The sequence below is a fragment of the Delphinapterus leucas genome, chromosome 1 (assembly GCF_059928025.1).
Source record: "Delphinapterus leucas isolate spDelLeu-1000000601 "Yukka" chromosome 1, BTC_Dleu_Yukka2, whole genome shotgun sequence".
Taxonomy (NCBI): Eukaryota; Metazoa; Chordata; class Mammalia; order Artiodactyla; family Monodontidae; genus Delphinapterus; species Delphinapterus leucas.
The window spans coordinates 169,722,817-169,750,321 of record NC_143129.1 but is presented as its reverse complement, the minus strand read 5'-3'; the positions used below and the strand labels follow the sequence as shown (position 1 = coordinate 169,750,321).

Sequence of the window (27,505 nt, the reverse complement as noted above, 5' to 3'; positions counted from 1 at the left end):
AAAAAACACTGGGGCCCTGTGGCATCAACCTTGCATTAGGTGATAGGAAACCTGGGTCTGGGTCCAGGTCACAGAGCTGGGTGAGGGAGGACAGGATGTGCCACACATACCCCTTGGACACTTTGAACTTCAACACAGTAATTAACAGGCCCCTGGCTTTCAAAGCAGATTGTATCCCCATCCCCACCCCTGCTGGCCCCCCAAAATGCCTGTCCAGTAGGTAGGTCATCAGAGATGGGTGAAGCCTGGCCCTGGAAATACAGATTGCCAGAAGTAGTTCACGAAATCCACCTCTCAAATCTCGGCGCTCGGCACGGCGCCCGGAATACAGCGGACGCCCAACAAATGGTTTGATTGCAAAAGAACAGAAAGAGTCCTGGAGCGCGCCTCTGCTGCCCCGTCATTGTGCAGCAGGGATCGGGGCGGCCGGGGATTGGTTGGGGCCCTGCAGCGGGTCAGGACCCGGCCGCGGGGCCCGAGCGCCATCCCAGGCCCATGCGGAGGGGGCGCTGCGGCGGGAGGCCGCGCGGGGCGGGGCGGGGCGGCGATGGGGCCGCCCCCTGCGAGCGAGCGCCGCGCGCCCCCGCCCCTGCCGCCGCCGCCGCCGCCGTCGCCGCCGCCGCCACCGCTAGCAGCTTCTCCGCTCCGCCTCGGTCCTGGTGCGGCCCGGCCGGCCCGCGGGGTGCAGAGCCGAGGTCCGCGGCCGACCGCATGAAGGACTGCGAATACCAGCAGATCAGCCCCGGGGCCGCCCCGCCGCCCGCCTCCCCCGGGGCGCGCCGCCCCGGCCCCGCCGCGCCCCCCGGCCCGGGCCCCGGGCCCCCGCCGCCCGCCGCCGCGCCGCGCTGGAGCAGCAGCGGCAGCGGCAGCGGGAGCATCGGCCGCCGCCCGCGGCGCAAGTGGGAGGTGTTCCCGGGCCGCAACCGCTTCTACTGCGGCGGCCGCCTTATGCTATCCGGCCACGGCGGCGTCTTCGCCCTCACGCTGCTGCTCATCCTCACCACCACCGTCCTCTTCTTCGTCTTCGAGTGAGTTCGGCGGCGTCCCCGCCCCCTGAGGCGCCCCATACCCTCCGATCCCCTTTGCCGCCTGCCGCTCACCCCACCTTCCCCAGCCCTTGATGGACACTCCAGCCCCTCTGGTCCCCTGCTGGGCACCCCGTCCTCTCCCACCTCCTGGGCCCTCCACCTTTCCCAGCACCTGCCAGGCACCCTCCCTTCCCAGCTTCTCCTTGGCGCCTTTCAGAATCTGCCCTCAGGCCTCTCCAGTCTCCTTGCTTATCTCCCACCTGTCCTTTCTGGTCCCCTCCCAGACTCGCCATCCTTCCGTGACAATTTGGATCACCATCTAAGCTGGTCCCCTCCATCCCTGCCAGCCATCCCATCCCCTCTGGCCCCTCCCTAGCACCCCCATCCTTCCCTGGCACCCTGCCTTTGCCAACCTCTGCCAGGATCACTGCCCTCCCATGTCCCTCCAAGACCCCTATCCTCTCTGCCCTCTCAGAATCTGCCCCAGGCCTCCCCAGCTCCTTAGATGGATTCCCCTCTCCTCACCTATCCCCTGGACCATCTCTTGTTCCCAGCTTCTTTCTGACCCCTTGAGGCATCTTTTCTTTATATCCTTTCCAGACAGCTTCTGAATTTCTTCCTTGTCCTTTGGCTATATACCACCTCAGATTTTCCGGCCATCTTCCCTGTTCCCTCCAGGGTCCCTCTAGGGTCCCCTAGTCATCTCTCTACTCTCAGACCCTCCCCCCTTGCTTTCCCTTCAGTCATTCTTACCCTAGGCCCTCAAATATCTTTGGGCCTCTCAGACCTCCCCTTTTCTCTCCAGCACCTTCCTTAGTTTCTCCAGAGCTTCCTGTCCTTCCCTCCTCCTCCTCTGGTCCCCCCAGACATGTCCCAGGCCCCTGCCCCCCACCTCCTGACCTCCTGGCTTTCTTTCCCTTCCCAACACTCCAGAGTACCTTCTGGCCTGTTCCACGGCAGGGACAGTTGCAGTGCCTTGTTATTTTTCAAGAGTCGAGAGGATTTTCGTGTGACAGGTCATATTTGCCCCCATGGCTTTTTGACCTCTTCGTATCCCCAGTGACTCAGGATTGGCCCACACAGCGTTCTCCATTTCATGGATGGAGGAAGGGATGCCTGTCACTTTACCAGGGTCACATATTTGTATCAGAAGTTTTCCACTCTACCATTGATCGCTAGCTTGAGCCACCTGCTTCCTGATTCCTTTCACACACACTCACACATACACACAAACGCACCCCTACCCATGCTGCGTGAGCCCCACCTTTCCCTCCTGGTTCTACCCATCCTTTGTGGTCGTACTCAATTTTACAGGTGGTTAAGAACTCCATCTCTGCAGGCAACAGAGCTGGTTCACATCTCAGCTCCACCATGCACCAAGTGTGTGACTTCGGGGCAGCCACTTCACTACTCAGAACCCCAGTTTCCTCATCTATAAAATGCGGTGTATAATAGTACCCCTTCCTCAGGTTGTCACGAGGGTGGCAGGAATTCATGCACATAAGCTTTTAGCTGGTGATAAGCATTTAAAGCTGGCTGCTGCTGTTACTTGTCATCACCAAAAAGTCCTTCCCAAGGGCCTTGATAAGGCTTCCACCAAGACACTGGCTCCCAGGTACCCTTTCCAGCTGCCAGATCATGTATCTGCAACCTTGGGTTTCCCCTTGAAGCAAGGTGAGGACTTCCTACCAATTAGCTTCTCCCTTTCACCCTTTCCTTTCTGACTCAGGGTGGATAAAAAGTTCCAGAATAATTAACAAGCAGAAACTCTGGGGAGCCCCCAGCCTCCAGCATGGCCCTTGGGCTGAGTTTCAGATCCACCCCGCTGGGCCCGCCCATGTGGGTGTTTTGGAAGTTCCTTTTCCAGCATCCCTCAGGCTCCACCAGATCCTCCCAGCCAGGGATGCAGCTGAGGCAGGAGGAAGTGGTGCTTGGCAGGGCCGGCCCCTGTGACCCTGCAGTGTGGGATTTGGTCAATTCAGAACCTCTGGGCTGAGGGGATATCTTCACTGGTGACAGATTTGTCCCCAGAGAGGGAGGAAGCGAGGACTTCTGGGTTCCAGGAGAGCTTGTGAATCATCTCGTCTTTGTTGCTGCTTCTCCTCACTTGGGCTGGTGGTGTTGGCAGGAGGGTTTGGGTTTGGGCTGAGAGCTCGCCTGGGCCTGGACTGGGGTGGAGCCTCAGGAGGGACCTGGCGTGTGGGAACGCTGTTGGCGAGGGCCTGGAGGGCGAGAGGTGCTCACACTCTCCCAAGGCTCTGGGGAAAGGTCAACGTGGCTCTAGGGCCTTTCTTGCTGTGAATGATTTTCTCTAATGTGTGATTTGGTGCATTATTGCACAGGCCTCCCAGCTTCTGCCCTGCTTCCCATCCCCACACAGCAGCCAGAGTGCCCCCTTTACTTCCAAGTCAGATCTGAATATTCCCTGGCTCTCTGGATAAGAGCTAGAGCCCTCGTGGTGGCTTCCTCTCTGTCCCCATCTCCTCCCACTGTCCCCTGTGCATTCCCTCCCAGGCACATTGGCCTCCTTGCATACTCCGACCTCAGGGCCTTTGCATGGTTTGGAATATCCTTCCTTTAGATAGCTTCCTGGCCCACTCCCTCACTTTCTCCAGTCCTTCCCTGACCATCCCTGTAATATAGGAAACTGGCCCCCTCCCTCCTGTCCCCTCTGCCCTGACTTATTCTCCAAAACACTCGCCACTATCTGACATACTACACTTATGCTTCTTGTTAGCTTCTTGCCTGTCTCTCTCCATGAGAACAGGTATTTATTCTCACTGTTGTATTCACAGTGCCTAGAACAGGGCCTGGTATGTAGTAGGCACTCAATACAGTAAATACATTGCAATACAGTATAGCAAATACGTTTATTTGTTGAATGAAGTGGACAGAGCATTTGCTGGGGGCTTGGAGACCCCAATCCTGCCATCGCCCGGCTGGGTGACCTTGGATCTGGCTGTGGGCTTTGGAGTCCCGTCTGTAAAACCAGGGGCCAGGACTTGGTGTTCCTGAGGGCTCTGCAAATCTTCTCCATCTCCCAAGAAGTCTGGTTGTACATGAACTGGTTGAATTGTCATGTGGGTGACACAGAGGGCGCAGCACTGTTTGAGGCTCAGACCTGGGGACCACTGAGATGTTTGGAGCAGAACGTGGCCCACTTGGAGCCCTTGGTTTTGGCAGTCTCTGCTCCTCAAGGAAGGGCCTCTCTGGAGGCCAGAGCCTCCAACAATGGAGGCTCCAGAAACAGCGTGTAGATGCCCACGGGTTTGCTCCTGTGACTGTGCCAGCTCCTGGGATGTTGGCTGATTCAGGCCTCCCAGCGGTCAGTCATCCCCAAATAGCAGTTCCTCACCCCATCAGGTGGCACTCTGGCTCTGGGAGGGAAGGCCACATAGGATGGTGGTTAATAGTATGGGCGGGCCTCAACGTCAGACCCGTGCACAGGCTGTTGGAGCCCACTAGGGTCAGGGGGCCTGATAGAACTGACTCCGGATGCCAGCCCTTGGGTGACAGTGGCAGTGGCTGGACCATGCTCTTCCCCCTACACCCTTTACCTGGCTGACCCTACTCATTTAGGTTCTAGCTTAGGAAGTCTCTCCTTCATCCAGTCTTTCCTAACTGTTCTACTACTTTCCCCTTCCCCATTATAACATGCCAAGCCATGTGTGGCAGTTCTCTGTTTACAGGTCTGTTTTCCTCACTAGGCCATAAGCCTCACTGAGGGAGCAGGGGGCCTCTTGTCTTATTCACTGCCGTTATCCCTGCTGCTTGTTGAAGTCATTTGCCTTTAACACAGAGAAGACCTCAGTAAATATTTGTGGAGAGACCGAATAAATGAGTGAACACTGTCTTGGATGATTCATCTCAAGTGACAGTCCAGTTCATTGGTAGTGGCTGCCTGAAGCTCTGTGTTTAGAAGGAATCTGAGGCTGCAGCCAAGTGCAGGGGTTGAGTGCTGGGGTCTGTTGATCACGTCTGCCAGGGGCTCAGGGAGGAAGTACAAGGATCAATTAGTGATGTCTGCTCTAGGCACGGACGGGTGCGGGGCTGCACTCATCCAGGGACCATACATCTGCCTCTGTTGAGGACCGTGGTGGTGTTTGATGGGATGACAGGGCCTGCCTGGTGCCGTAGCCCTGAGCCCCAGGCAGCCCTTGGAGTGTCTGCTTATCTCTCTCTCCCTCTCTTTTTCTAGCTGTCCCTTCTTGGCCCGCCAGCTGACCCTCGCCATCCCCATCATTGCTGCCATCCTGTTTTTCTTCGTCATGAGCTGCCTGCTACAGACAAGTTTCACCGACCCCGGAATCCTGCCCCGGGCCACCGTCTGTGAGGCAGCAGCCCTGGAGAAACAGATCGGTGAGGCTCCTACTCCAGCTGTGGCTGTGTCTCCCAGCTCTGCATTTCTTGATTTGAGAGGAGGCTTGATTTTCTCTTCCCACGCTGTGCTAGGCACTGGGGGTACCGTGGTGAGCAGGGCAAGCTGGAGCCGATGCTAGAGTGGAGGAAGCAGAGGATAAGCACGTGAGCAAATAAGCGAGAAATGCTACCACGTGAGGGCTGGTGTTGAGAGCCACACGGTACTGAGTGCTCACTGGAGCCCAGGCACTGTGTTCACCTCTTTATATGCATGATCATATTTAATCCCCCAGTAATCCTGTGAGACAGGTACTGTTGTTATTCTCCTTTTACTGATTAATTAAATTGAGTCTCAGAGAGGTTAAGTAAATGGTCGAAGGTCACACAGTCAGTGGAAGAGCGCGGATGAGACCCCGGGCACTCTGACCAGAGTCCCTGCTCTTAAACACACTTACTCATTCACTCATCAAACATTTATTGAGCCCCTACTATGTGCCAGGCACTTTTCTAGATACAGCAGTGAACAAATCTGACGATAATCCCTGTCTTCTTGGAGCTGACATTCCAGTGGGAGGGGAAAGACAGTTAACAGTTAAATATCTAGTCTGTGACACAGAGAAGAGGGAAGCTGGGCGAAGGAGGGTGAGAGCTGGGGGAGGGTGTACAATTTTAAATAGGGGGAAAACATAGGGGGGTGGGGAAGGCCTTGTGAAGGAGGTGACATCTGAGCAAAGACACAAAGACCTGCAGAGATGAGGAGGTGAGCTGCGTGGGTGTCTGGGGGAGAGCACGGTGGTGTGGGGAGTGGGCTGGTCCAGACGAGTCGGTCAGGGGGAGCCCTTTGGAGGAGGTGGCACTTGAGATGAGCCAGTAATGTGCGTTCTGGACGTAGTAAAAGCAAAAGCCGGGATTGGCGACCGGACTGGTGTGTTCGAGAAGCGGCAGGAAGGGCAGCGTGGCCAGGAGGGACCTGTGTTCCCAGCACCCAGGTGGCCCTTGGTGCCTCCCTGAGTGCTGAGTGGGTGTCCTGGGTGGCTGGGCGCCACGGCCACAGCCTTAATCTCAGCTTGCTCCACCTCAGCTCCTTCCTGCTGAGAAGTGACGTGGGGATTCGCACACCTCAGGGGTTTCCGGTCCGTGGTTGGCTCCTTCCCCTAACAGGGTGGCTTTCAGACAGACTTAAATAAATACCCAGCTGCCTCTGAAGAGCCCTGGCAGCCTGTGAGTGGCAGAGCCCTGCTGCATCCGTCCTGGAAGTCATTCCACCGATGGTCTGGAGCAGCTCAGGAGGGCGGGCGGGAGGGGAGAGGATGTTCTCCCACGCTTGTCTGTTCTTTGTCTCTTTCCTCTGCCCTGGCCTGTCTTCAGCCACGCCCTCGGTTGTCGTCTTCCTCTGCCTGCATCCAGCTTCCTTCCCCCTCACACCCCTGGGCCACTCGCCACCCAGCCTCCTGGCCTCTGCTGCTTCAGTTTCCTGCGGTCTGACGCAGCGCCGGCCGCTGGCAGCAGGGGAGGCTCGGGGCAGCCCTGTTTCTCCTCTCTCCAGGTCGGGGCTAATCATGAGGCAGGATTATTGTCCAGCTCAGCCCAGGCTCAGAGGTCTGGCCGCCTGGAATCCTCTGGCCACCTGTGAGCTGTTTGGGTCATACTGACAACAGTAATCCCCTGTGTTTGGGGAGAGCTTGACTGTGCTGGGTGCTCCCCAGCCATGATCCCCACAAATCCTCGCAACAGCCCGGTTGTGCTGACGCAGAAACTGAGGCAGGGGATCCCACGGCCGGGAGCGGGGGCGCAGAGACAGAGCCTTGACCCCCAAGCTGTATGCTTTCTCTTCTGAGATGGCGGCAGGGAGACATCCCAGTCTTCCGCGGCCACACGCTCTTTATTCTGAGGTCTCAGTTCAATTGACTGGGAAGCCTCTGTGACCCCAGGTAGGCTACACCTTCGTGACACCTTCCCAGAGCACCTTGTCCTTCCACCATGGCCCTGGGCTGCATGGTGGTCATTACAGAATTGTCAGGCAAACCCAGCAGCCTTTCCTGGGTGGTAAGTGTCTTGTTCACCTTGTCCGCCACGTGGAGGGCTCAGTGACGTTGGCTGAACGGACCAGCCTCTGCAGAGGCGCTCCTTGCTGTCCCCTGGTGACTGGTGGAGAGACAGTTGGAATTTCTCCTAACTAGGCATTATAGGTTTGGTCGTTTATGTGTTAATTCTGTATGCCGACTCCTGACTGCAAGGAGAGGAGGCAGGGAGGTTGGGGGGGAGGGGATATGAATCTGATGTGAACCCTCCCTCTGGTGGTTTCCAGCTTAGCCCAGTCCAAGCTGGAAGGCCTGACTGGCCGCCACAGGTTAGAGGAGGTTTTGGAAGAGGATCGAAGAAACCAGGGTGTCTTCTGCCTGGAGGTTATGTGGAGGCTTCCTGGAGAGGTGCCCTGAGCCAAACCATAAAGTTTGGGTGGAGTTCAAGCACAGGAAGGTGTGTGAAGGGAGCCCCCTGTGCAAATGGAACGGGAAGAGGGGAGGACAGAGTGGGAAGGGGTGGGGCAGGCGTGGGAGCTGAGCAGGCCGTGTTGGCTGGACACAGGAGTGCTTTAGAGAATTTGGAGGATGCGTGGAGTCAGTCTTGAGGGCCCCTGAGTGTCAGGGTCAGAAACATCCCTTTGAGAACAGTTCCCAAGCCTGGAAAATGGCATCTTGGGGGTCTTTGAATCTAAACTTGAACTGGAGGCTTCTAATCAGGGTGAAACATATTTTCTTAAAAAGGACTAAAGTCACCGAGCCTTTTCGAGAAGGTTGGGGGCCGGCCCTGAGGTGGGTGGTGCTGTCCCTATAAACGTGTGCTGGTTACCGGGGCCCGGGCCTGTGCAGACAGTGTGACCTTCTCACTTTGGCCCCATAGGCCAGCAGCTCCAGCCCCATGGGATCTGGTTCTAGGGCTGCCACTGTGCGAGGACCGTCCCAGCTGGGGTGGCCAGCGCTTCACAGTTTGCCCAGAACTGTCCCTGTTTTAGCACTGAAAGCCTCATATCTTGGGGAACCCCAGAGTCGCAGGCAAAAGGGCTGGTTGGCCACCCTGGCCTGAGCTCCTGACTTGTCAGCTGGTGAGCCGTGGAGCTAGACTCCCCTGTGGGCTCTGGGCAGTTGGAAAAGAGGTAGGAGGAGGCGGCAACATTGCCCCCAAGAAGCTCCTGGTCTGATGGGAAGTCATAGGAACACCTGAATCTGAGTGACAGACACTCACCTAGCCACGGTTACAGCTCACACGACAGACACAGAAGCCGCCTCTCCCTCCGTCACCACACAGCAGATCACAAACTGCATCCTGTCTGCCCCCAGAATGTCTCCCCTCTGCTCCTTCTGAAGCCCACTGCCCCGGGCAGACACACCTCATTTTCCACCTGGATTGGCTCGGGACTCTGCTGACCAGGCCCTGTCCTCTCTCCCTTCGGTCATAGTTGTCTCTCCAAGGTCCAGATTTGACCTGGCCCTCCCTGGCTCAGAATTTGGGTGACACCCTACTACCCTCAGCAGTATTTCCTGAAGATCGGCCATTGGAGTACAACCTCGGTGATTTTTGCGCTTCTGCATCTCCCCTTGTACCCTCCTTTCTTTAGTATTTTCCTTTACATGGCTTGCTTTTAAACGATTTTTTACAAGGAAAATTTATATCAGCCCTGTTAGCAGAAGCCACTTGCTCTAAATAGAAGATAATCATAAGAACAGAAGCATGACAATGTTACCGAACTCTTGGTGGTTACAGCCGCCTGTGGAAAGCAGTCACCTTGAGGCCTGTGAGAGTCACAGGTATTCGGTGTTAAAAGTTGACACTTTCCCCTGGATGGAGTCGAAGGAGAATTGAAAAGGGAGTGACTTTCTCGTCATGTGATTCAGTGCTGCTTAGCGTCACGGCCAGGAAACAACCCATCTCCCACCCTCCTGACAGCTCGTCCTCGGAGGCGCACTCGCCTGCAGGATGAAGGAGGCTCCGGCCCACCCTTCCCTCGTCATCTCACTCCACTCCCCGGTGCCCACCCTTCCCTCGTCATCTCACTCCACTCCCCGGTGCCCCAGCCACACTGCATGCGGATGCCCTGACCCACGGGGCCTCCTCTGCTACCGTGCCCCCCCCCAGGCCCGCATGAGCCCAAGGTCTCAGTCTCTCCCACCCAGCTGCAGCGCTGCTTCATCTCGTTGCTTTCTTGAATGCTGCCTCTTGCCCGCCCCCGACATATTCCACTCTGTCTCCTCAAGGTGGGTTGAGTACAGACACCGGTAACACCGTTCATTGACCAGCTGTGGGTTACACCTTTACATCTCTCATTGGCATCATCATCTTACAGGGTGGACACTGTTATTACCCAGTGAGGAAACTGAGGCTCAGAGAGGGAGCAACTTCCTCAAAATCACAAGCTAACAAGTGGCCAGGCCAGGTTTCTCAATGAGATCACGCTGGCCCCAGAATCACCACACTTGACTCACCGTGCCTCCTGTGCTGACTCTGTAATTATCCACCTCTCCTGCTCACTCTGCCCCCAGGCCGAGCTCTTCCTGTACCCCCAGGCCTGCCAGGAAGCCTGTGTGTGGCAGGGGCTCCATAAACCTCCGGAATGAACAGAAATGGTCTGGTGGGGGTCACAGTGACCCAGTATTCACAGCCTGGCCACTGAGGCTGACCTCAAGCCTGGAAGCTGGGCAACTGCGGCCCTGCAGCTGATTCCTCCACAGGTGGGAACAACAGAAGGGCAGCGCTGGGGCCCAGCAGGGCAGGTAGAGATCCCCGGCCTCCCCTCACTAACGCCTCCTCGCTAGCTCATGGCCAGCCGCAGGGGCCTCCCCGCCAGCCCTGGGTTTCAGTCACAGTCCCAGCCGTTCGGCGCCTGGCTGCGCCTCTTCGGGGCTGGAGTTGGGGTGAAGATACCCAAAGCAGGCCCCCTGGTCAAGAGGAAGGCGTGGGAGATTCATTTCCTTCTCCCAGCCATTCAGCGAGAAGGAGCCTCCCCCTCGTTACCACGTCCCTGGGGGCTCTAGTTTCCCACCTGGAGGTGCTTTTTACTTCTTGGGGGAGAGCCTGAACCAGAAAGAGCTCTGGAGGGCAGGGAGAGCATCTCTTATTACCACTCCTTCATTCATTTCTTCAACGAGTATTTTCTGAACTGAGTAACCAAGCAACCGCATTCGACTCATTTCTGTGTACTTACCCACTACTTCCCTCACCCGCCACCCTGGGCCTTGTACAATACCTTGATGTCATAGATGCTAGTGTCTGAAAGAATGGACAAATGAATGCCCTGGAGGGCAAGGGTTCTAATTTCAACCCCACCTTGTACTGTTGGAGTGAAGTCTGTAAAACGCGGGCACATGTCCCGTCGTTGCCCAGCCCAGGGCGTTTTTTGTCCGAGTGAGATGGGGAATGTCAGTGCACTTTGAAAATGGTTTTTCTCTACTGAAACTTAAGAGGCTTGAGACTTGTGGTCAGGAATGGCAAGTGGTCTTGCTCTGGGCACTAACAAGCTACCACTGGTAATGGCTGCTGGGAGGAGTGGGTTGAGGAGGGTTCTGAGGCCGAGACCAGGGCAGTTATTGGTCAGCACTGTCTGGCCTGAGAAAAAGCAGTGGGACACCTGCTTGTCTTCCCCTACCCCATGCGGGGCTCAGCCCTGAAGCAGCATCCCTGCACAGCCTCCTTTGACCCATCTCATCCAGGGCCCTGCAGTTGGTGACATTACTCAGCGTCTGGCTGGCACCCTTGCACTGGGCCCTTTTTCCTCTTCTTTACCTCCAGCTCCTGGCAGCCCGAGGAAGCTGGGTGTGCAGAGCCTCACTTCCTCTTTCTCAGGGTTCTAGAGAGGAGGAGGCCTGGCTGCCAGGGGCCAGAACATACTGGTAGGAGTTCTCTCCCTGCCTTGGGGGAGAGGCATGGGCACCCCTCTGCCCTGGGAGGGCCTCTGGGAATCCAGTGAGGGTTCCAGTAACTTTTCTCTTAGTCCGGAAGAGGGTCTGTGGCTGTCCTTTGCTCACAGATGGGTTGTGTTCTCAAGTCTCTTCTACAGATCAGTTGTTGGAATATAGTGTTTTGTAGAGACAACAATAATAATAATGGCTAATATTTATTAAGCTCTTGCCAGGTACTAGGCACTTTGCTAAACCCACTTGATGAATTCTTGCCTGACCCTCCTAACAGCACTAGGAGGTAGATTTGATTATGTCCCATTTTATTTGCTTAGCAGGTGAGGGCACAGAGAAGTTATCCGACTTGACACACATCACACAGCTAGTAAGTGACTGGGCCAAGATTCACACCCAAGTGTCTGTCTGGCTCCAAAGCCTGTATCCAAGCCTGGGAGACCACAGTGGGCAGGGGCAGGCACTGGGACCTAGGGCCCGAGGGGCAGGATTAGGGGTTGGGTTTGGAGTAGCATCAACAGCTTTGGGAAGAGCTGGGGAGTTCTGCACACCGGGGTGTCACAGCCTGAGCCGTTTGTGAGGACTAAGGCTCCTGTGAGCCCAGCACTGTGCCTTGCAGCCTCTCACTCAGCCCTCACCACAGCTCTGTGAGAGTGAGATGGTCTTGTCTGCATTTTATGGATGAGGAAGCTGAGGCTCAGAGAGGTGAAGAGACTTCCTGAATTAGCAAGTGGGTAGCAAAACCAGGATTTGAACCCAGTGTTTCAGACTCCAGAGCCTGTGCCTTGCTGCCCCTCATGAAAACAGCTACTAGTAAGTACTCACCAAGTGTCAGTTCCCTTACGTGTACTATTTCTTTTCTTTTTTTCTTGTTCAATTAAGTTCCACTTTTTTAAAAAATTCATTTATTTATTTTTGGCTGCGTTGGGTCTTCCTTGCTGCGCGTGGGCTTTCTCTAGTTGCAGCGAGCAGGGGCTACTCTTCATTGCGGTGCGCGGGCTTCTCATTGCGGTGGCTTCTGTTGTTGCAGAGCACGGGCTGTAGGCACGCGGACTTCAGTAGTTGTGGCTTGTGGGCTCAGTAGTTGTAGCTCACAGGCTCTAGAGTGCAGCCTCAGTAGTTGTGGCGCATGGGCTTAGTTGCTCCGCGGCGTGCGGGATCTTCCTGGACCAGGGCTCGAACCCGTGTCCCCTTCATTGGCAGGCGGATTCTCAACCACAGCGCCACCAGGGAAGTCTCAAGAGTCAGGATTCGAACTGCAGGGCTGCCTGTATCTCTGCTCTTTGCCTGCTGCCTCGCAGTTGATAGGCCCAGGACTGCCTGTTTACCCCACTGTCCTTGCCCTCAAGCAGTGTAGGGTCCAGTTGGAGAGACAGTGCACACACAGCAGTCCTGTCCCAGCTCGGCACGGAGCAGAGTGTGTCCTGTGCTGTGTGTGAGGTCTGACAGCCCCGAGGCTCCCGTGGTCAGGGAGGCTGCTGACAAGGCCCGGTGAGTCCTGGTGTGCAGAGAGAAGGGAGGCTGGGCTCAGGAACAGGGGCAGGAAGCTGGGGCAGAGTAGTGGGAGAAAAGCTGGGAATGGAGGTTGAGCCCAACTGTGGAGGGTCCTAACATCAGGACAAGAAGTTTGCCTTTATCCTGTTTTTTAGGGGAGGCCAGTGAAGGGTTTCTGAGCTGGGAAGTGACCCACGAGGGGTTATTTAGAGGAATGTGACAGTGTGTACAAGGTGGGTGGAAAGGCAGAAGGTCTGGGAGCAGGTAGTCTTCTGGGGAAGCTGTTTGGTGATACAGGCCTGGCCTGGGTTAGGGTGTTGGGAGTGGAGAGAGTGACAGGTGATGAAGGAAAAACCTGACCAGACCTAGGAACTGGCCAGGCATGGATGAGGGAGAAGGAAGGGTCTGCGAGGAGCCTTCAAACTGGTTTCCCCTGCCTCTGCCACTTACTGGCTGTGTGACCTCGGACAAATCCCCTGACCTCTCTGGCCCTCTTTTCTCATTTGTAAACTGAAGGAGTTAGAACAGAGGCAGTCATTGAAGGGACATTTATCAGGTATCTGCTATGTGCCAGGGGCTGTGTTATATGCTCTTTGAGGTTCCTTTCAGCCCTTGGATTGTGCCATCAGCAGAAATAAGGAACTAGACAGGGAAAAATAACACTCATTATGACACTTCAAAATTTACAAGAAGACCTCAAGCCCAAGCTTTGGGAACTTGGGTTCACGTCCTGATTCTGCCACTGTGTGGCCTTGAAGAAGTCACTAGCCTCACTGAAAAGGCTCCTTAACTGTAACCTGGAGATGATGACGATAACTTTACCTCCTGGGGTGTTATCAGGACTAAAGAGGAGAATATACGCCACGCGCTCAGCATGCAGTGGCACGCAGGGACCTGTTCCCTTTCCCTTCTTTCTCTCAGTAGTTCTATGCGCTGGCAGTAACAGTGCACACTTCTTAAGCATTTACTTTGTGCCACTTCACACGTATTAACTCATTTAATCCTCACAGCATCTTTATGAGGTGAGTACTCTTCTTATCCCCATTTCAGTGATCGAGGAAACAGGCACAGAGAGGTTAAATGATTTGCCTTGTCACACATCTAGCAAATGGCATCATCAAGAGAAACCCAGCTAGTAAAAGGTGGAGCTAGAACTCGTGTCCCATTCTGGTTATTCACATTTTACAGATGAGAAAACTGAGGCTCAGAAAAGTTCATTGGACTGCAACCTCGCACACAGTCAGTGGCAAAACCAGGTTTCAGAGTCTGTCCATTGGCCTCAAACCCCCTGCCTTGACCGTGCTGCCATTGCTAAGGAAGAGATGCTTAGATGCTTAGTCCCATTTTAAACATGCTACCGTCGAAGTGGTGGTGAAACAGCCTAGCAAAAGTCTCTGGGAGCTAGGAACGTGAGACACGAATCTGCTTCACTGATGCATGCCAAGTGCCTAGAATAGTGCCTGGCACACGCTAGACACTCAGTAATCGTCAGGGGCAAGTGGCCAAACTGGAGATGTTATCTGGGACTCAATCCAGTGGAAATGATGTCTGGGAACATAGCCGAGGGCTGGGGATCCCAGGCAGCCCTGTGTGACTCTCGGAATTCTGTCTGGGGAGAAGCCACTGTTCTGGGGAACGCTGGTCTTCCGTGGCCTGGGGGACCAAGAGGCTCTGTGGGTAGAATTGTGGGTTTTGCATATGGCAGATCTAAGTTCAGCTTCCTGCTCTAGCCAGCCTACCCACCTTGTGACTTCGGACAAGTTACTTTCTTTTTCCTTTTTCTCAGATTTTTACTGAAGTATAACAGGCTTGCCAGAAGTGTACAACTCGTAAGTGTTCTGTTTGTTGAGGGTTCACGGTTGGAACACACACGTAATTAGCACCCAGATCAAGAAACAGTGGTGTCCCAGGAGCCCCCCTTGTTCCCCTTTCCGGTCTCTGTCAGCCCCCGCCCCCAAGGATAACCACGATCCTGACTTTTAACACCATAGATTACTTTTATCTATTTGTGAACATTTTGTGCTCTTACGTCTATGGGTATTTTTCACTTTACACAACGTTTGTGAGATTCATTCATATTGCGTATGTAATTAAGGATCATTCATTCTCATTGCTGTATAGAATGCCATTGTATGAATATACTGCAATTTCTTTTTTTTTTTAATCCATTCTACTATTGATGGGTGTTTGGGTAGTTCCAGATTTTGGCTATTTTGAGAATTGTTTTTGGAACAGTCTTGTACTTGTCTTTGGTGCACGTCAGTTCATGCGCATTTCTGCTGGGAAAATACCTACGAGTGGGATTGCTGGGATGCGTATGCTGAGCTTTGGTAGTTAGTGCAAAACAGTTGTCCAGAGTGGTCATATGAGATTTCTAGCTGCTTTACATTTTTGCCAACACTTGAGAGATATGTGTGTGTGTGTGTGTGTGTGTGTGTGGTTTTTTGTTTCTTTTTTTCAATTTTAGCCATTCTGGTGCATATGTACTGGTTTGCATATGTATTGTGGTTTTAATTTGCATTTCCCCGATGACTTAACAAGTATGAGCACTTTTCATGTGTCTGTTAGCCATTTGACCACCTCCTTTTATGAAATGCCTGTTTGAATCTTTTGTCCACGTTCGAATTCAGTCGTCTGACTTTTTCTTACTGACTCATAGGAATTCTTTACATATTCTGGATACACATCCTTTGTCCTTTGTCAGATAAACATACTGCAAATACAACTCTGAAGGTCATCTTTTCATTCTCTTGATGATCTCTTTAGATGAACAGAAGCTCTTAATTTTGATAAAATGCTGTTTATCATATTGCTCTTTTATGAGTAGTCCCTTTGTGTCTTGTTTAAGAAATCTTTGTCTACTCCAGAGTCATGAGGTTGCTCTATTTTTCTTTTTCTTTTTTTTTAATCCAGAACGTTCGTATTGCGAGCTGCAGTCCATCTGGAATTGAATTTGTATTTAGTGGGAGGCAGGGGCGCAGATATGTTTTTTCCCCCCATTTGTGTATCCAGTGGACCCCGCACTGTTTACTGGGAAGAGACCATCTTCCTTCCTTTTTTTTTTAAAGTAAATTTATTTATTTATTTATTTATGGCTGCTTTGGGTCTTTGTTGCTGCGCGCGGGCTTTTCTCTAGTTGTGGCGAGTGGGGGCTACTCTTCATTGCGGTGCGTGGGCTTCTCATTGCAGTGTCTTCTCTTGTTGCAGAGCGCAGGCTCTAGGCACGCGGGCTTTAGTAGTTGTGGCACGTGGGCTTCAGTAGTTGTGGCTCGCGGGCTCTAGAGTGCACGCTCAGTAGTTGTGGCGCACGGGCTTAGTTGCTCCGCGGCATGTGGGATCTTCCTGGATCAGGGCTCAAACCCGTGTCCCCTGCATTGGCAGGTGGATTCTCAACCACTGCACCACCAGGGAAGCCCCCATCTTCCTTCTTGGCACTGCAATGTTACCTTTGTCGTGAACCACACGAACATGTACATGTTCATATCTGGAGTCTCTGTTCTGTTCCATTGGTCAGCGTTTCTACCCTTGTACCCAAACCAGGATGTCTTACGTGCTAAGGCTTTATCATAAGTGTTGATGTCCTGTGGTATAAGACCTTTAGCTTTGTTCTTCAAGAGTGCCTTGGCTATTCTTGGCCCTTTGATTGCCATGTGAATTTGAGAATGAGTTTGTCAATTTCCACACCAAAAAAATCCTGACTGGGATTATGTTGAATCTACAGATTAATTTAGGGAGAATAAATCCTCTTTTAATATTGAGTCTCTGCCAATCCATGAATATCATATATCTCTGTATTTCTTTTTTCTCTTAAAATTTTTATTATGAAAACTTTCTAACATTCAGAAGAGTTGGAAGAATTAATACAACAAATTCCTATACATTCACCGTCTAGATTAGTTATTTGTGTCATACACACACCCACACACCCACACACATAATTCTTACTAAACCATTTCATAATAAATTATATACATCATAGACACCTAACCCATAAATACTTCAATATGCATCTCCAAGATTTAAGGATAGCCTCCTCATAATGACAATTCCATTATCACATCTAGGAAAATTAATAGTTCACAAATTTCTAATCTATAGTCATTTGTCCCCCATCACCCTCCAAATCTCTTTTGTTGCTGTGTTTTGTTTTTGGAAACAGGATCCAGTCTAGGATCAAGCATTGTATTGGTTTATATCTCTTAAATCTCTCTTCATTTAGAACCATCTCCCTTCTCCTTTTGTAAGTGACATTGACTTTAAAAAAATTTTTTTTAATTGAACTATAGTTGATGTACAGTATTGACATTGACTTCTGTTAGAGAGCAGGCCAGTGGTCTTGTAGATGTCTCACATTCTGGATCTGATTGTTTCTTCATCGCTTTACTCTCACTGTGTCCTCTGTCCCTCTGTCTCCTGAACCTCCTGGAAACCAGAACTTAGATCTAGGCTTGTTTAGATGCAGATAAACCTCACGAAGGCTTCCCTGGTCTCCCTTTCTGATAGCCCTCCTTAGAGTGGCACGTGAGCAGGTGTGTGAAGCTTTAGCGTGGCACTTGGCACATAGCAAGTTTCGGTAGGTGGCAGCAGCTCCTGAGATTTGTCTCCCACTTAGGGATTTTGCCCTAATGTTTGTTCCCCAGAAACAGCTTCCCTAAAGCTTCTCTTGTCCCGGCCAGGCAGCACTGGCTTCCCCCCGTGCTACGGCTCCCGGCTCTGGGCTTGGCCATCCCCCATCTGTCTCTCGTCCCCGTCTCAGACAACACAGGCAGTTCCACGTACCGGCCACCCCCTCGGACCCGGGAGGTGATGATCAATGGGCAGGTGGTGAAGCTGAAGTACTGCTTCACCTGCAAGATGTTTCGGCCGCCCCGGACCTCACACTGCAGTGTCTGTGACAACTGTGTGGGTAAGTGGGAGCCCTGAGAGGGATGGAGCCTTGCAGACAGGGGAGTCTTTCACGGGGGCCGGGGGGTGTCTGAAGTATCCAGGGCTGGGCAGGAAGTCTGGTTCACCCAGATTTGCTGTGACTGTGGAGGGGCTGTGGAGCGGGGGCTCTGAATGTAACCAGTGGTACCTTGGCTTCAGTGCAGGATTAGTGGATTCCTTCCCCCAGCTCTGAAGTGTGGGGCAGACACAGAGATGCCCTGAACCCTTCTTCCAGGCCTTGGCCTGGTCCTCAGTAGGTCCAGGTTCCAAGGAGCCAGAGACTAGAGCAATGACATTCTAGATATGTGGCCCAGGGCCAGCTATACCGAAAGACTTTGACCTGATTCCCAGAATTTAGAGGGACAAGAATCTGGGAACAGAGGAGTTTAAGCTGGTGAGGTAGAGAGGACATAGCCAGGCTTGGAAGCTAAGCTCCTGACCCACAACTGCAGTGGTTGCTGGGGAGCCAGAGGCTGTTTTGTCCCCTTTCCCTGCTCTCCAGAGGTCTGGCAGCTCTGATGGGGACCCAGGGTGCGCCCCTGGGAGGGTGTTGTAAGGGAAAGCCTTTGTGGAGGACCCAGGCGAGCTGAGCCACGTTGACTGTGCCCGGTCCCCAGGGCGGAGAGCTCATCACGCTAGCTCAGTACTCCCTGAGCGAGAGAACAGTGGGGAACACCCAGACAGCAGGAAGTGAAGTGGGTGACTCAGTGGGCGTCATTCATCCCTGAGAATCTGTCCCACCCCCTCCACCGTGAAGGGCCCTGGCCTGGGTGTGAAGCCTGCGACAGGCTTGTGACCCACATTCCCACAGGGGACTTTCCTCACTGGTCTGGGTGTGACCCCACCCCCAGGGACATAGTACTGGTGTGAGCTCAGCCCTCTGAGTAGGCCTCCGATGCCGGTTCTCCACAAGTTACGTAGCGGCCCAGCCCCTCATTGGTCCTCTATTCTAGAGCAAGGGACAGGGGTCATTGGTTGTTGGCATGGGGCTGGGATCGTAGGCCAGGTGACAAGTACTTTTTGTGGCTCTTCTTTGTACCAGACACTGCCAGACCCTGGGATTCAGCTCAGGCCCTCTCATGGAGCTCACAATCGAATAGGGGTTACAGGCCAGCCCACCAATTGTAAATAAATATATAAACACACGTGGGCAAAGTGCAACAAAGGATAAGTGCCGTGGCAACAAGGCAGATAACAGGGGCCTCACCTTGTCTGGGGTTGGGGGAGACTTTCTCAAGGAAGTGGCCTTGCAGCTGAGACAAGAAGGAAGAATTACGGGAACTGGCAGGTGAAGGACCAGAGGCCGGGAATGTCGAGGAACTGAGAGTCACGTGTGGAGAGAGCGAAGGGGTGGAGATGCGAGAGGCCTCTAAACACCCCTGCTGGTTGTGGGCCAGGGTGGCCCTAACCCATCTCCCTGGCCCTTCCAGAACGGTTTGACCATCACTGCCCCTGGGTGGGCAACTGTGTGGGGAAACGGAACTACCGCTTCTTCTATGCGTTCATTCTTTCCCTCTCATTCCTGACGGCCTTCATCTTCGCCTGCGTGGTCACCCACCTGACGCTGCGTGAGTTGGGGATGATGGTGGGAGTGCGGGCAGGGGCAAGCGGGCGGCCCGGGCCAGCAAGCTTGGCCAGGTCAAGGGACTGTGGTCACTCTCCCTTGAGCCGTGCCCTCTCCTGTCTCTTCCTCCCCAGGCTCTCAGGGAAGCAACTTCCTCTCCACTCTGAAGGAGACACCAGCGAGATATCCTTTGTTGGCAAGGGGGAGCCCTGGTGGGACCCGAGGCCCCTTCACTGGGGCGGGTCCCCGCACCTCATCCCGTAAACAGGGGAATGGACTAGAGCCGATGTTCACGCTCTAGAATCCAGTCTACTAGCTGCTTCTGTTCAGCCCCAGGCTGGAGCCGATTCTGAATGGGCTGTTGTGGAGCTGGGATGGCCGAGAGCTCTCAGGGCCACAGTCCCTGTCCTTCCTTAAGACACCAAGCTCCCTGGACCATGCCGTGTCCGCAGTTCTGGTGTTTGGAATCCTCAGTTCCCTCTACCATCCATCACCCTGGGCTCATCCTGCCCTTGGGGTGCTCCCAAACCCTGCTTGGGGCCCAGGAGGTGATCTGAGATCACGGAAAGCTTACAAAGTTATATCCTTTCTGGGGAAGTAGCTCCACGGAAGGATGGGTGAGAGAGGCTGGCGAGGCCAGCTTCCAGGCACAGGGACGCTCCCGGCCCCAGTGTCCATGTGCCTCCTTGACTGCACTGCTCACCGTGCTGGAGTTGGTGATCTGCTTCTTCTCCATCTGGTCCATCCTGGGCCTCTCAGGGTTTCACACTTACCTCGTCGCCTCCAACCTGACAACTAATGAAGACGTGAGTAAGGCTGGAGCAACACCTCATCCCTGGGCCCGATCCCAGGATGGAGGCAGGGCTGAGGGAGCCCGGAGCAGCCGCAGTGCAGCCCTGACTCTCAGACTGCCAGGGAAATGCGGGTGGAGACATGAGGTGACCTGACATCTCCTTCCAGTGTTCAGGGCTGGGCCCCGGGAGACCCTGTGCAGGCTTCCAAGGCCCCCTCGGTGCTGGCTACCAGGGTCCCGAGGTTGCTTTCTCCCTAGCCCCGCTAGAGCAACACTCACACCATAACCGTCATTACATTTGGCCAGCTCATCACCATTTCCAGAGTTCTTTCAGTTTCTGTCATCTCTTTGGGTCCTTTTGCCAGCTCTGAAGCAGAAGGAACAAGGATGCTTTTTCTTCATATGATGGCTGAGTGACTTGCCCCAGGTCGCCCAGCTGGAAAGGGACAGAGCCAGGGTTGCACTCACAAGCTCACAGTGCCCACCGCACTGCCCTTGTAGACAGCAGCGATGTGCCTGTTCTCAGGATGTCCTGGGGCTCTCTGAGGCATCCTTGTTGAGGGGGCCGGCCAGGACAGAAATGTGAAGCTCCATCAACCTCCTGACCTGCTGCCTTGTAGATCTCTACCAACAAGCATTGTTTGAGCACCCACTGTGTGCCCAGCCCTGGGCCAGACCTGACCGCCCACCCCCCTGCCCCACCATCCTTCCAAACAACAAAAAAGCAAATGAGAGCATCTGTTCCAGGGCCACCATCTGATACTGCTCAGAGGCCCATTGACCAACAGAAAATACATTTCTTGACCTCGGCCTGTCTTTCGGGGAAACAAAACTTAACATGCCCAATAGGGTATCACATGCTGGGTGATTGGTACAGAGCAGAAATGATGTCAGCCAGCTTCTCCCAAGGTGATTTCCTGGGGACTGTTTCTGCAGGATCATACTAGGGGTTAAGCAAAAAGGGATGTCATGGCCAAATAAGTTTGGAAAACTCTAGGTTAAACTCAAGCCAGTATCCTTTACTGCTAATCTCCTTAATGCCTTTGATAGCCGGCTTCACAGAGCTAGAGATGGGCAAGATTTCATCTAACAGTGTTACCAGAGAGTTCCCTATTTTTCAAATGAGGACTGAGACTCAGAAGTGGTGATCTGTCCAGGGTCATGCAGCAAGTCTGTGGCAGAGCCAGAGTTCACGGCCAGGTCAGCCTGAGCCCTGTGCCCTTGCACTATCCTCCCTCTTGGGTGGCTGGACAGAGAAGGAAGGATGCACCCACAAAGTCTCCTTTGGAGGCTTCTCTTTGGCTCTGCTCTGTCTTCTGTCTTGGTTAGCGCCTCCTCTTCTGGGTGCCCCCCAACATCCAGCAGTCCCCCACATCCTCACTGAATGGCCTGGGTTAAGGGCATGTTCCCTGCAATAGACTAGCCAGAATTGGTTTCAGAATTTGCTCATCTTCCCCAGCCTCTAGAACAAGTGAAATGAAGGGAGGTACCTGACCCAGAGCTCCTTCCTGCTTGCAGATCAAAGGCTCGTGGTCCAACAAGAGGAGCGGTGAGGCCTCTGTCAATCCCTACACCCATAAAAGTGTTATCGCTAACTGCTGTGCTGTGCTCTGCGGCCCCCTACCTCCCAGGTAAGCCAGGGGGTAGAGGGGAAAGGTCATAGGGCCTGGCCTGGCCAGGCCAGTGGGGGGTGGCCCTGTGAGTCTGTTCCTCTGAAAGAGGTTCTGGAATCAGCAGACCTCTCCCCACACCACAGATGCTCTCTGTCTGTCCACCATCCCCTGCTGGATGTACTCAGGACACTTGTCACATAAAGGAATTCTGTAGAGAGTTTTAACTTGTAATCCCGTGCGATCATTGTAGAAAAAAATCAAGTACAAAATACTAACAAGAGTGTTGTATATCACATGTAATCCTACTCCCCAGGGATAACCACAATTAATGTATTGTCCATGCTAGAGTGAGGCTGCCTTTCTGGTGCTGAAGGCTGGACTGGGTGGGGCCTCCGTCTTCCTCCTGGCAGAGGAGAGCCCTGGTGGCTCAGCCTTGCTGGGAAGCGCCCCCCTCTGTCTTGACACCAGGGGGCGCTAGATGTCCAGCTCCGGAGTTAAATTGGGCACTGTGTGAGCGGGGGAGGGAGGCTGGTAAGACTTCCCAACACCATCCCCACCTTCTCCTGCTCAATATCCAATATGCTCCTCTCTGATCCTGCCCCCGGGGAAAGGACAGTAGGAATTGCACCATCTCCCAATGCCCTTTCATCCTTGCTCTTCCCCTTACCTGCAGCCTGGGAGCCCGACAGAACGCTGGACAGTTTGAATTAATAGTGGATAAAATCTGTGGCCAAAAGCCAAGTGTCCAGAGTGCAGAGAGGGCCCTTCCAGAAGGGAAGGGTCTTGAGCCGCCAACTGGAGAGCAGCTCCCCTTTCCTCAGCCTTTCTAGGGCTGGGTCTTTCCTTGGCTGGGAGATGGACCCTGCCATCCAGCCACCGGCCTGGAGCTCTGGTGTCAGGCAGGGCCTCATGTGTCCCCCCACCTTGTATTTTGAAAGCCTGATTGACCGGAGGGGATTTGTGCAGTCTGACACCGTGTTGCCCTCGCCCATCAGAAGCGACGAGCCAGCCTGCAGAGCCAAGCCTGATGCCAGCATGGTAGGAGGCCACCCCTGAACCGGGCTCAGTACTTGCCACCTGCTGGCCTGTATGCCCCTCCGCACTCACCTGCCGCCCTCCACACCTGCCAGGACCCTCCCCATTTCACCCGAAGGGAAGCAGAGCCGCCAAAGACTTTTTAAGTCTTTTCGTATTTATTTCCCACCCTGCGTGGCTTTCCCCACACTGTGCCATGGCTGTACCCTCTGCTCCCTAAACCAGGTTCCCACGGTCTTGGGTGCCAAATTCCCCCAGCTGATCAGTGGCAGGAGTGACAGGAGAGAGAGGCCAGGGCTCCTGAGGCCGCCCAGGGGACCACGCCAAGCCTCTGCCGTGCCTCTGAGCCGTGCCCCTGAGCCGTGCCCCGTGCGAGTGAGGGTGCGGACTCAGTGTGATGCCTCCGAGGTGGGAGAGCTGCTGGGCCCTGCTGGGCCGGGGTCCAAGGGGTGAAGCAGGACGGAGGAGCAATCGGCTCTGGACAGCAGGCTGTCGGAGAGGATGCTTCCGTGGTCTGCTTTGGTCTGTGGTCTCCTTCATTCTTTTTGTGATAGCCATTGTTCTTTCTTCCATTTTTGTTTTTGTATGGAGTTGGCCAGTAGACTAGAGCTGGGGCTCCAGGTAGAGAGGGCAGAGCTGGGGGTGGCAGGGGTAGCCTGTGTCAGAGGAAGCCAAACCGGAGCCAGGCACCCGAGACCTCAGCTCCTGCATGATTCCTGGGCAGCACACTAGGAAGCGGGGGGCCTGGCCCTCTCTCTGCCCACGGACGGTTCTCCAGGGCCCCAGCCTGGCCCCTCACCTTCCTCCCAAGTCAGGTCTGGGGATGGGCAGCTTATACTCATGCTGGCAATACTTGAAATGGGTTTATTAATGCTGGGTATTTTGCACAATTTTATAGACCTCTTTTCTACATAGCCTTTTTTAAATGGAAGAAGAAAAATGAAGTCAGCCACATTGCTATCTGTGTAGTGCCAGGTTAAGGGTTATCAGAAGGCAACTTGGTTTTAATAAGTTTATTACAAGAGACCTTCTGGCCGTGAGTGAGTGAGTGTGTGTGTGTGTATGTGTGTGTGCGCTCGCGTGCCCGCGTATGAATGTGGTTGGCTCCCACTCCCCCACACCCCCTGGGCTGCCTCACTCGCCACTGTCCCCCTTGGGTGTCAGCTGGTGGTGGCAACAGCGGGAGCAGCCTGAACCATGGGCACAGGGAGTGTGTGCATTGGTCACAGGAGACCCCTGGGCTCCTGCGGCAGTTCAGCCTCACCTTCCTATCTTCCCCTCCTCCAAGGACTTCAGACAAACAGTGGCTGGGACTCAGCCGCCCAGCCCCCAGGTCAGGCTTCCAGCTGGGACCTGCCCAGACAGGCTGGGGCCTGGTCAGGTGGATGGGGTAATGGCTGTGGGGAGCGGCTGCCATCCTGCACGCCACACTCCTTCCTCCAAGGTCTGAGTATGGGACCCAGTGCCAGAGGCTAGAGTATGGGGAGTCGGCCAACTGGAGGCCTCCCTCCAGAGAAAAGGAAGGAACAGGGTGGGCCGAGAGACGAGTGAAGGTTGGCCTAAATCTGGGTCAGAAACTTAGAGGATGTCCCTCCTCTCCTGGGAGTTTTAGTTTCTTGTCAAAATAGATAGGAAATTGTCCCTCTGTCTCCTTCCTTGGCCCTTTAAGTGGGCCGAAGCCCTTGGAAGGTGACACAGGAAGTCCTCGCGTCTTGTCCGTCCTTGCTGCAGAGGCTAGCGGGTCACAGGCAGCTGAGAAGTGGCAGCTGCAAGGGGTTCCCTCTGGGAGAAGCAGCTTCGCCCCAGCCTCAGGACCCTGGGCCATGCTGCCGTGGCAGTGGGGGTGGGGAGGAAGCTGGCTAGAGGAGGGGACTCCTACCTGCCTTTTATTTAAGCCAGTATTCTTTGTTCCTGCTTGTAATAAAATTTTTGTTTTTAAGAATTGATTTGCTTTGGTTTGGTTTTTGTTTGCTCTTTCTTTGCTGAGGCCCCAACTGGCAGCTCTCTATTCTTCCAGCCAAACTTGGTCTTTCCTGGGGAGACAGAAAGAAGGCAGGCAGCCCAGTGACCTGGCTAACGTTCTCCTCCCCTGGCTGGAGTCTGTCTGCTGGAGGCTGAGCAGAGGGGGCTGCAGCTAGGCCCCCGCAGGCGTGTAAGAAAAGGCCATCCTGTCTCTTCTTTGTCGCCTCTACCTTCCCCTGCCTTGGGGGCTTGGAGACCCCTGAGTTCTTCCTCCTTGCTGTCTTTCCATGCTGACCCCCAGGGACTGCTCAGCTAAGAAAATGTGTATAAGGCAGTGGATTCCAGTTTGAGAGCCAGAGCCTCCCTGGCCCCCGCCCCCGCCTGGGCAGCAGGGCCCGGCCAGACAGCTCGTAACGCTGGCCCACCTCTGGTATCTCCCCCAGGACACCTGTCAGGATTTTGCCATCTCCTGCACAGCCTGAGGGGAGCTAACAGGCCTCTTTGCAGAGGGTTAGCTGGTAAGACTGTATCTCCCCGTCAGCCAGCACCGCCTGCTCCCCTCACACACCGTTTCATCATCGCATGCCTCGCCATCCCCACGGAGCCCGTTCATCTGTCTGGTGTGTGGTGTGGTGTGTGTGCTGGCCGTGGTGGGGCCCCCAGGACTCCCCCCTAAGCAGAAGGGCCGGGGTGTTGGGGCAGGTCTAGAAGCCCAGCCCCACTCTGGACTGAGAAAGTGGCTTCGCACAGAGCAGCTCCCCAGCTGGAGCAGGAGGTGAAGAGCGAGGTCGGGGAGAGGATGCGCACCTGCTCCGAGGTGCTGGGGCCCCTTCGGGTGGTGTCCTGGTGTGCAGGGGCCCTTGATCACTAACACTGTGTCCTGGCTTTCTGTCCCTGCTGAGCTTTCTCTCACCTGCCCTTTTTCTCTCCTGCTTTGTTGCCTGCTGCCCAAGCCTTGGCCCTTCTGTGGGGAAGAGGCAGGTGCTGTGGCACCCCTGTGGGCCTCCTCTCTCCTCCCGTCTCGCTAACCCTCTCTCTTCTCCCTCTTTGCTCTCCTGCCCTGGATCTCCAGTGTGTGCGGGGGCTTAAGGACCTCCTGAAGACCGCTGCTCTCTGCCTCTCCAGGAGCGGCCTGGGGGGAGCCAGGCACCCGGCACCTCCACCTGCCTAACCCGGGCCACCGTCTGTGCCTACAGGGTCTGCCCCCAAGCCTGCCCCACACGTGTTCTCACTAGGGCCCCCCACAGGAGGCAGGGGCTGGCCTCTCTGCCCCCGCCCCCCTCCACGCGGCCAGTGTAGAAAGCCATAAAGCTGCTGTCGGCACGATGACATAATACTATGCTGAAACTCACCCTCCCCTCCTCCGCTCTCCTTCCCCTTCCCCGGATCTGTAAGGAGTCAGGACTCTAGGAATCTTGCCTTAGAGCCTGCCCAGCCCCAGAATCAGGCACAGCTCTAGTCGAGCCGAGCAGGTTTCTTCAAGGAGCCGTCTGGGGTGCTGACTGATGCTGCTGAACAAGTTCGGTGACTGTCCTAAGCACAGCTGGTCTGACGCTGTTCCCACGGCGCCACCCCCACCCCCGGAGCAGGTAGGACGCCAGGAGAATGCTTGTACCCTTTGCTCCAGGCACTGAGGGACTGAGCTGGCTCTGGCAACCCCGTGCTCTCCAGAGGAACTAAAGGAAACCAGGCCGGGCCTAGGAAGTCTGCTGAGCCCATGGGCGTGCGGTGGGTGCTGCTTGTCTGCTGTCCTGTACCTTTTTTAACCAAAATAAAGATTTCCCTCTTCTTGCCATACCGTTGGCTGTCTGGTACCACCTCTGCTTTGGGGTCCAGGGCTGGGGCCTGTGATGGACCTGCAGAACACCTGGCTCACCCTCATCGCCAGCCTTGTCAGCTGGTCAGTGCTGTCCTGGAGATTTAAAAAAGAGGCACAGCGGAGCCAGAAGTGACACAGGCAGAGTGGCTAGTGTCATCGTCACCCTGCCCCTCTGGAACTCCTGGTCTCAGTTCCAGAGACCTTAGCTGACCTCTGAACTCGGAAAGGTCCCAGCCTAGGCTGGGACAGAGGGTTTAACTCCAGTCAGGGACTGTCACACCCCTGAACTGAGCCCAGCCCAGGGTAACAATGGAACCTTCCCTTTCCCCAGCTGCTGCCCCACATCGAGATACACACACAGTGTTCTAAGAGCTAAAAAATAATTACGGTGGCCATTTAGCAAGGGCTTGCCCATTCTCTTCCCTAAACCTATGAAGAAGGCAATGACAACCTTTTTACAGGTGAGGGAACAGAGGCTCAAGAAAGGCATGGAAATTTCCCAGGGTCTCCCAGCTGATAAATCCAGGATTTGAACCTGATCTCTGCCCCAACCTCTGACCCTTCTGCACCACCCAAGGAATGAATTTGGCTGCTGTGGGAGGAGGGGATCTCAGGGAGAAACCCTAAAATTAGAGAATGTCATTCAGAGCCAACAGGGGGCTTAGTGATGATCTGTGTTGGCCTCCTTGTACTGATGGGGAAACTGAGGCCAAAAGGCAGGAAGGGACCTGCTCAAAGCCTTATAATAGAGCTGGGATGCAGTTCCACACCCGGACCTTATTCCATTCTCTTTCCAGTAATTCCACACTGTGTCCTCGACTGGAATGGCCTAGGAGACGTAGGGTGCTCTAAACAGCAGCACCTTGAGGAAGAAAAGACTCAGATAGCTGAGTCACTTAAAAGTAATCTCTCTCCCAAAGGCAACCAACTAGTACCGTGAGCTCTTAGCTGAATAACTGAACCCTTGTTCACAGCTAACCAAGGGAGAAGGTGCCATAGTTCCTCC

The 27,505-nt window shown here is 54.4% G+C and overlaps 1 protein-coding gene across 2 annotated transcripts; it reads left to right on the top strand.

Moving 5' to 3' along the window:
* The first annotated feature begins 608 nt into the window (after window positions 1–608).
* On the top strand, window positions 609–27,505 carry ZDHHC18 (zDHHC palmitoyltransferase 18). 2 transcript variants are annotated; one of them, XM_089898420.1, is made up of 9 exons: window positions 609–1,028; window positions 5,227–5,387; window positions 17,544–17,693; window positions 19,144–19,281; window positions 19,412–19,460; window positions 19,981–20,083; window positions 21,589–21,701; window positions 22,622–22,721; window positions 25,753–27,505. In XM_089898420.1, exons 1-9 carry the CDS (start codon window positions 712–714, stop codon window positions 25,849–25,851), a joined length of 1,230 nt encoding a protein of 409 aa, XP_089754546.1. In that variant the 5' UTR covers window positions 609–711; the 3' UTR covers window positions 25,852–27,505. The 2 variants fall into 2 exon arrangements, with proteins under 2 accessions (XP_089754546.1, XP_022407506.3); XM_022551798.3 differs by lacking the exon at window positions 25,753–27,505 and having other exon boundaries at window positions 615–1,028; window positions 22,622–24,664.

Coding starts and splice junctions, on each gene's coding strand:
- ZDHHC18 (XM_089898420.1), top strand. CDS start 712: ATGAAGGACTGCGAATACCAGCAGATCAGCCCCGGGGCCGCCCCGCCG. Junction 5,388..17,543: donor AGCCCTGGAGAAACAGATCG/GTGAGGCTCCTA, acceptor TCCCCGTCTCAG/ACAACACAGGCAGTTCCACG. Junction 22,722..25,752: donor CCAAGCCTGATGCCAGCATG/GTAGGAGGCCAC, acceptor CTGGATCTCCAG/TGTGTGCGGGGGCTTAAGGA.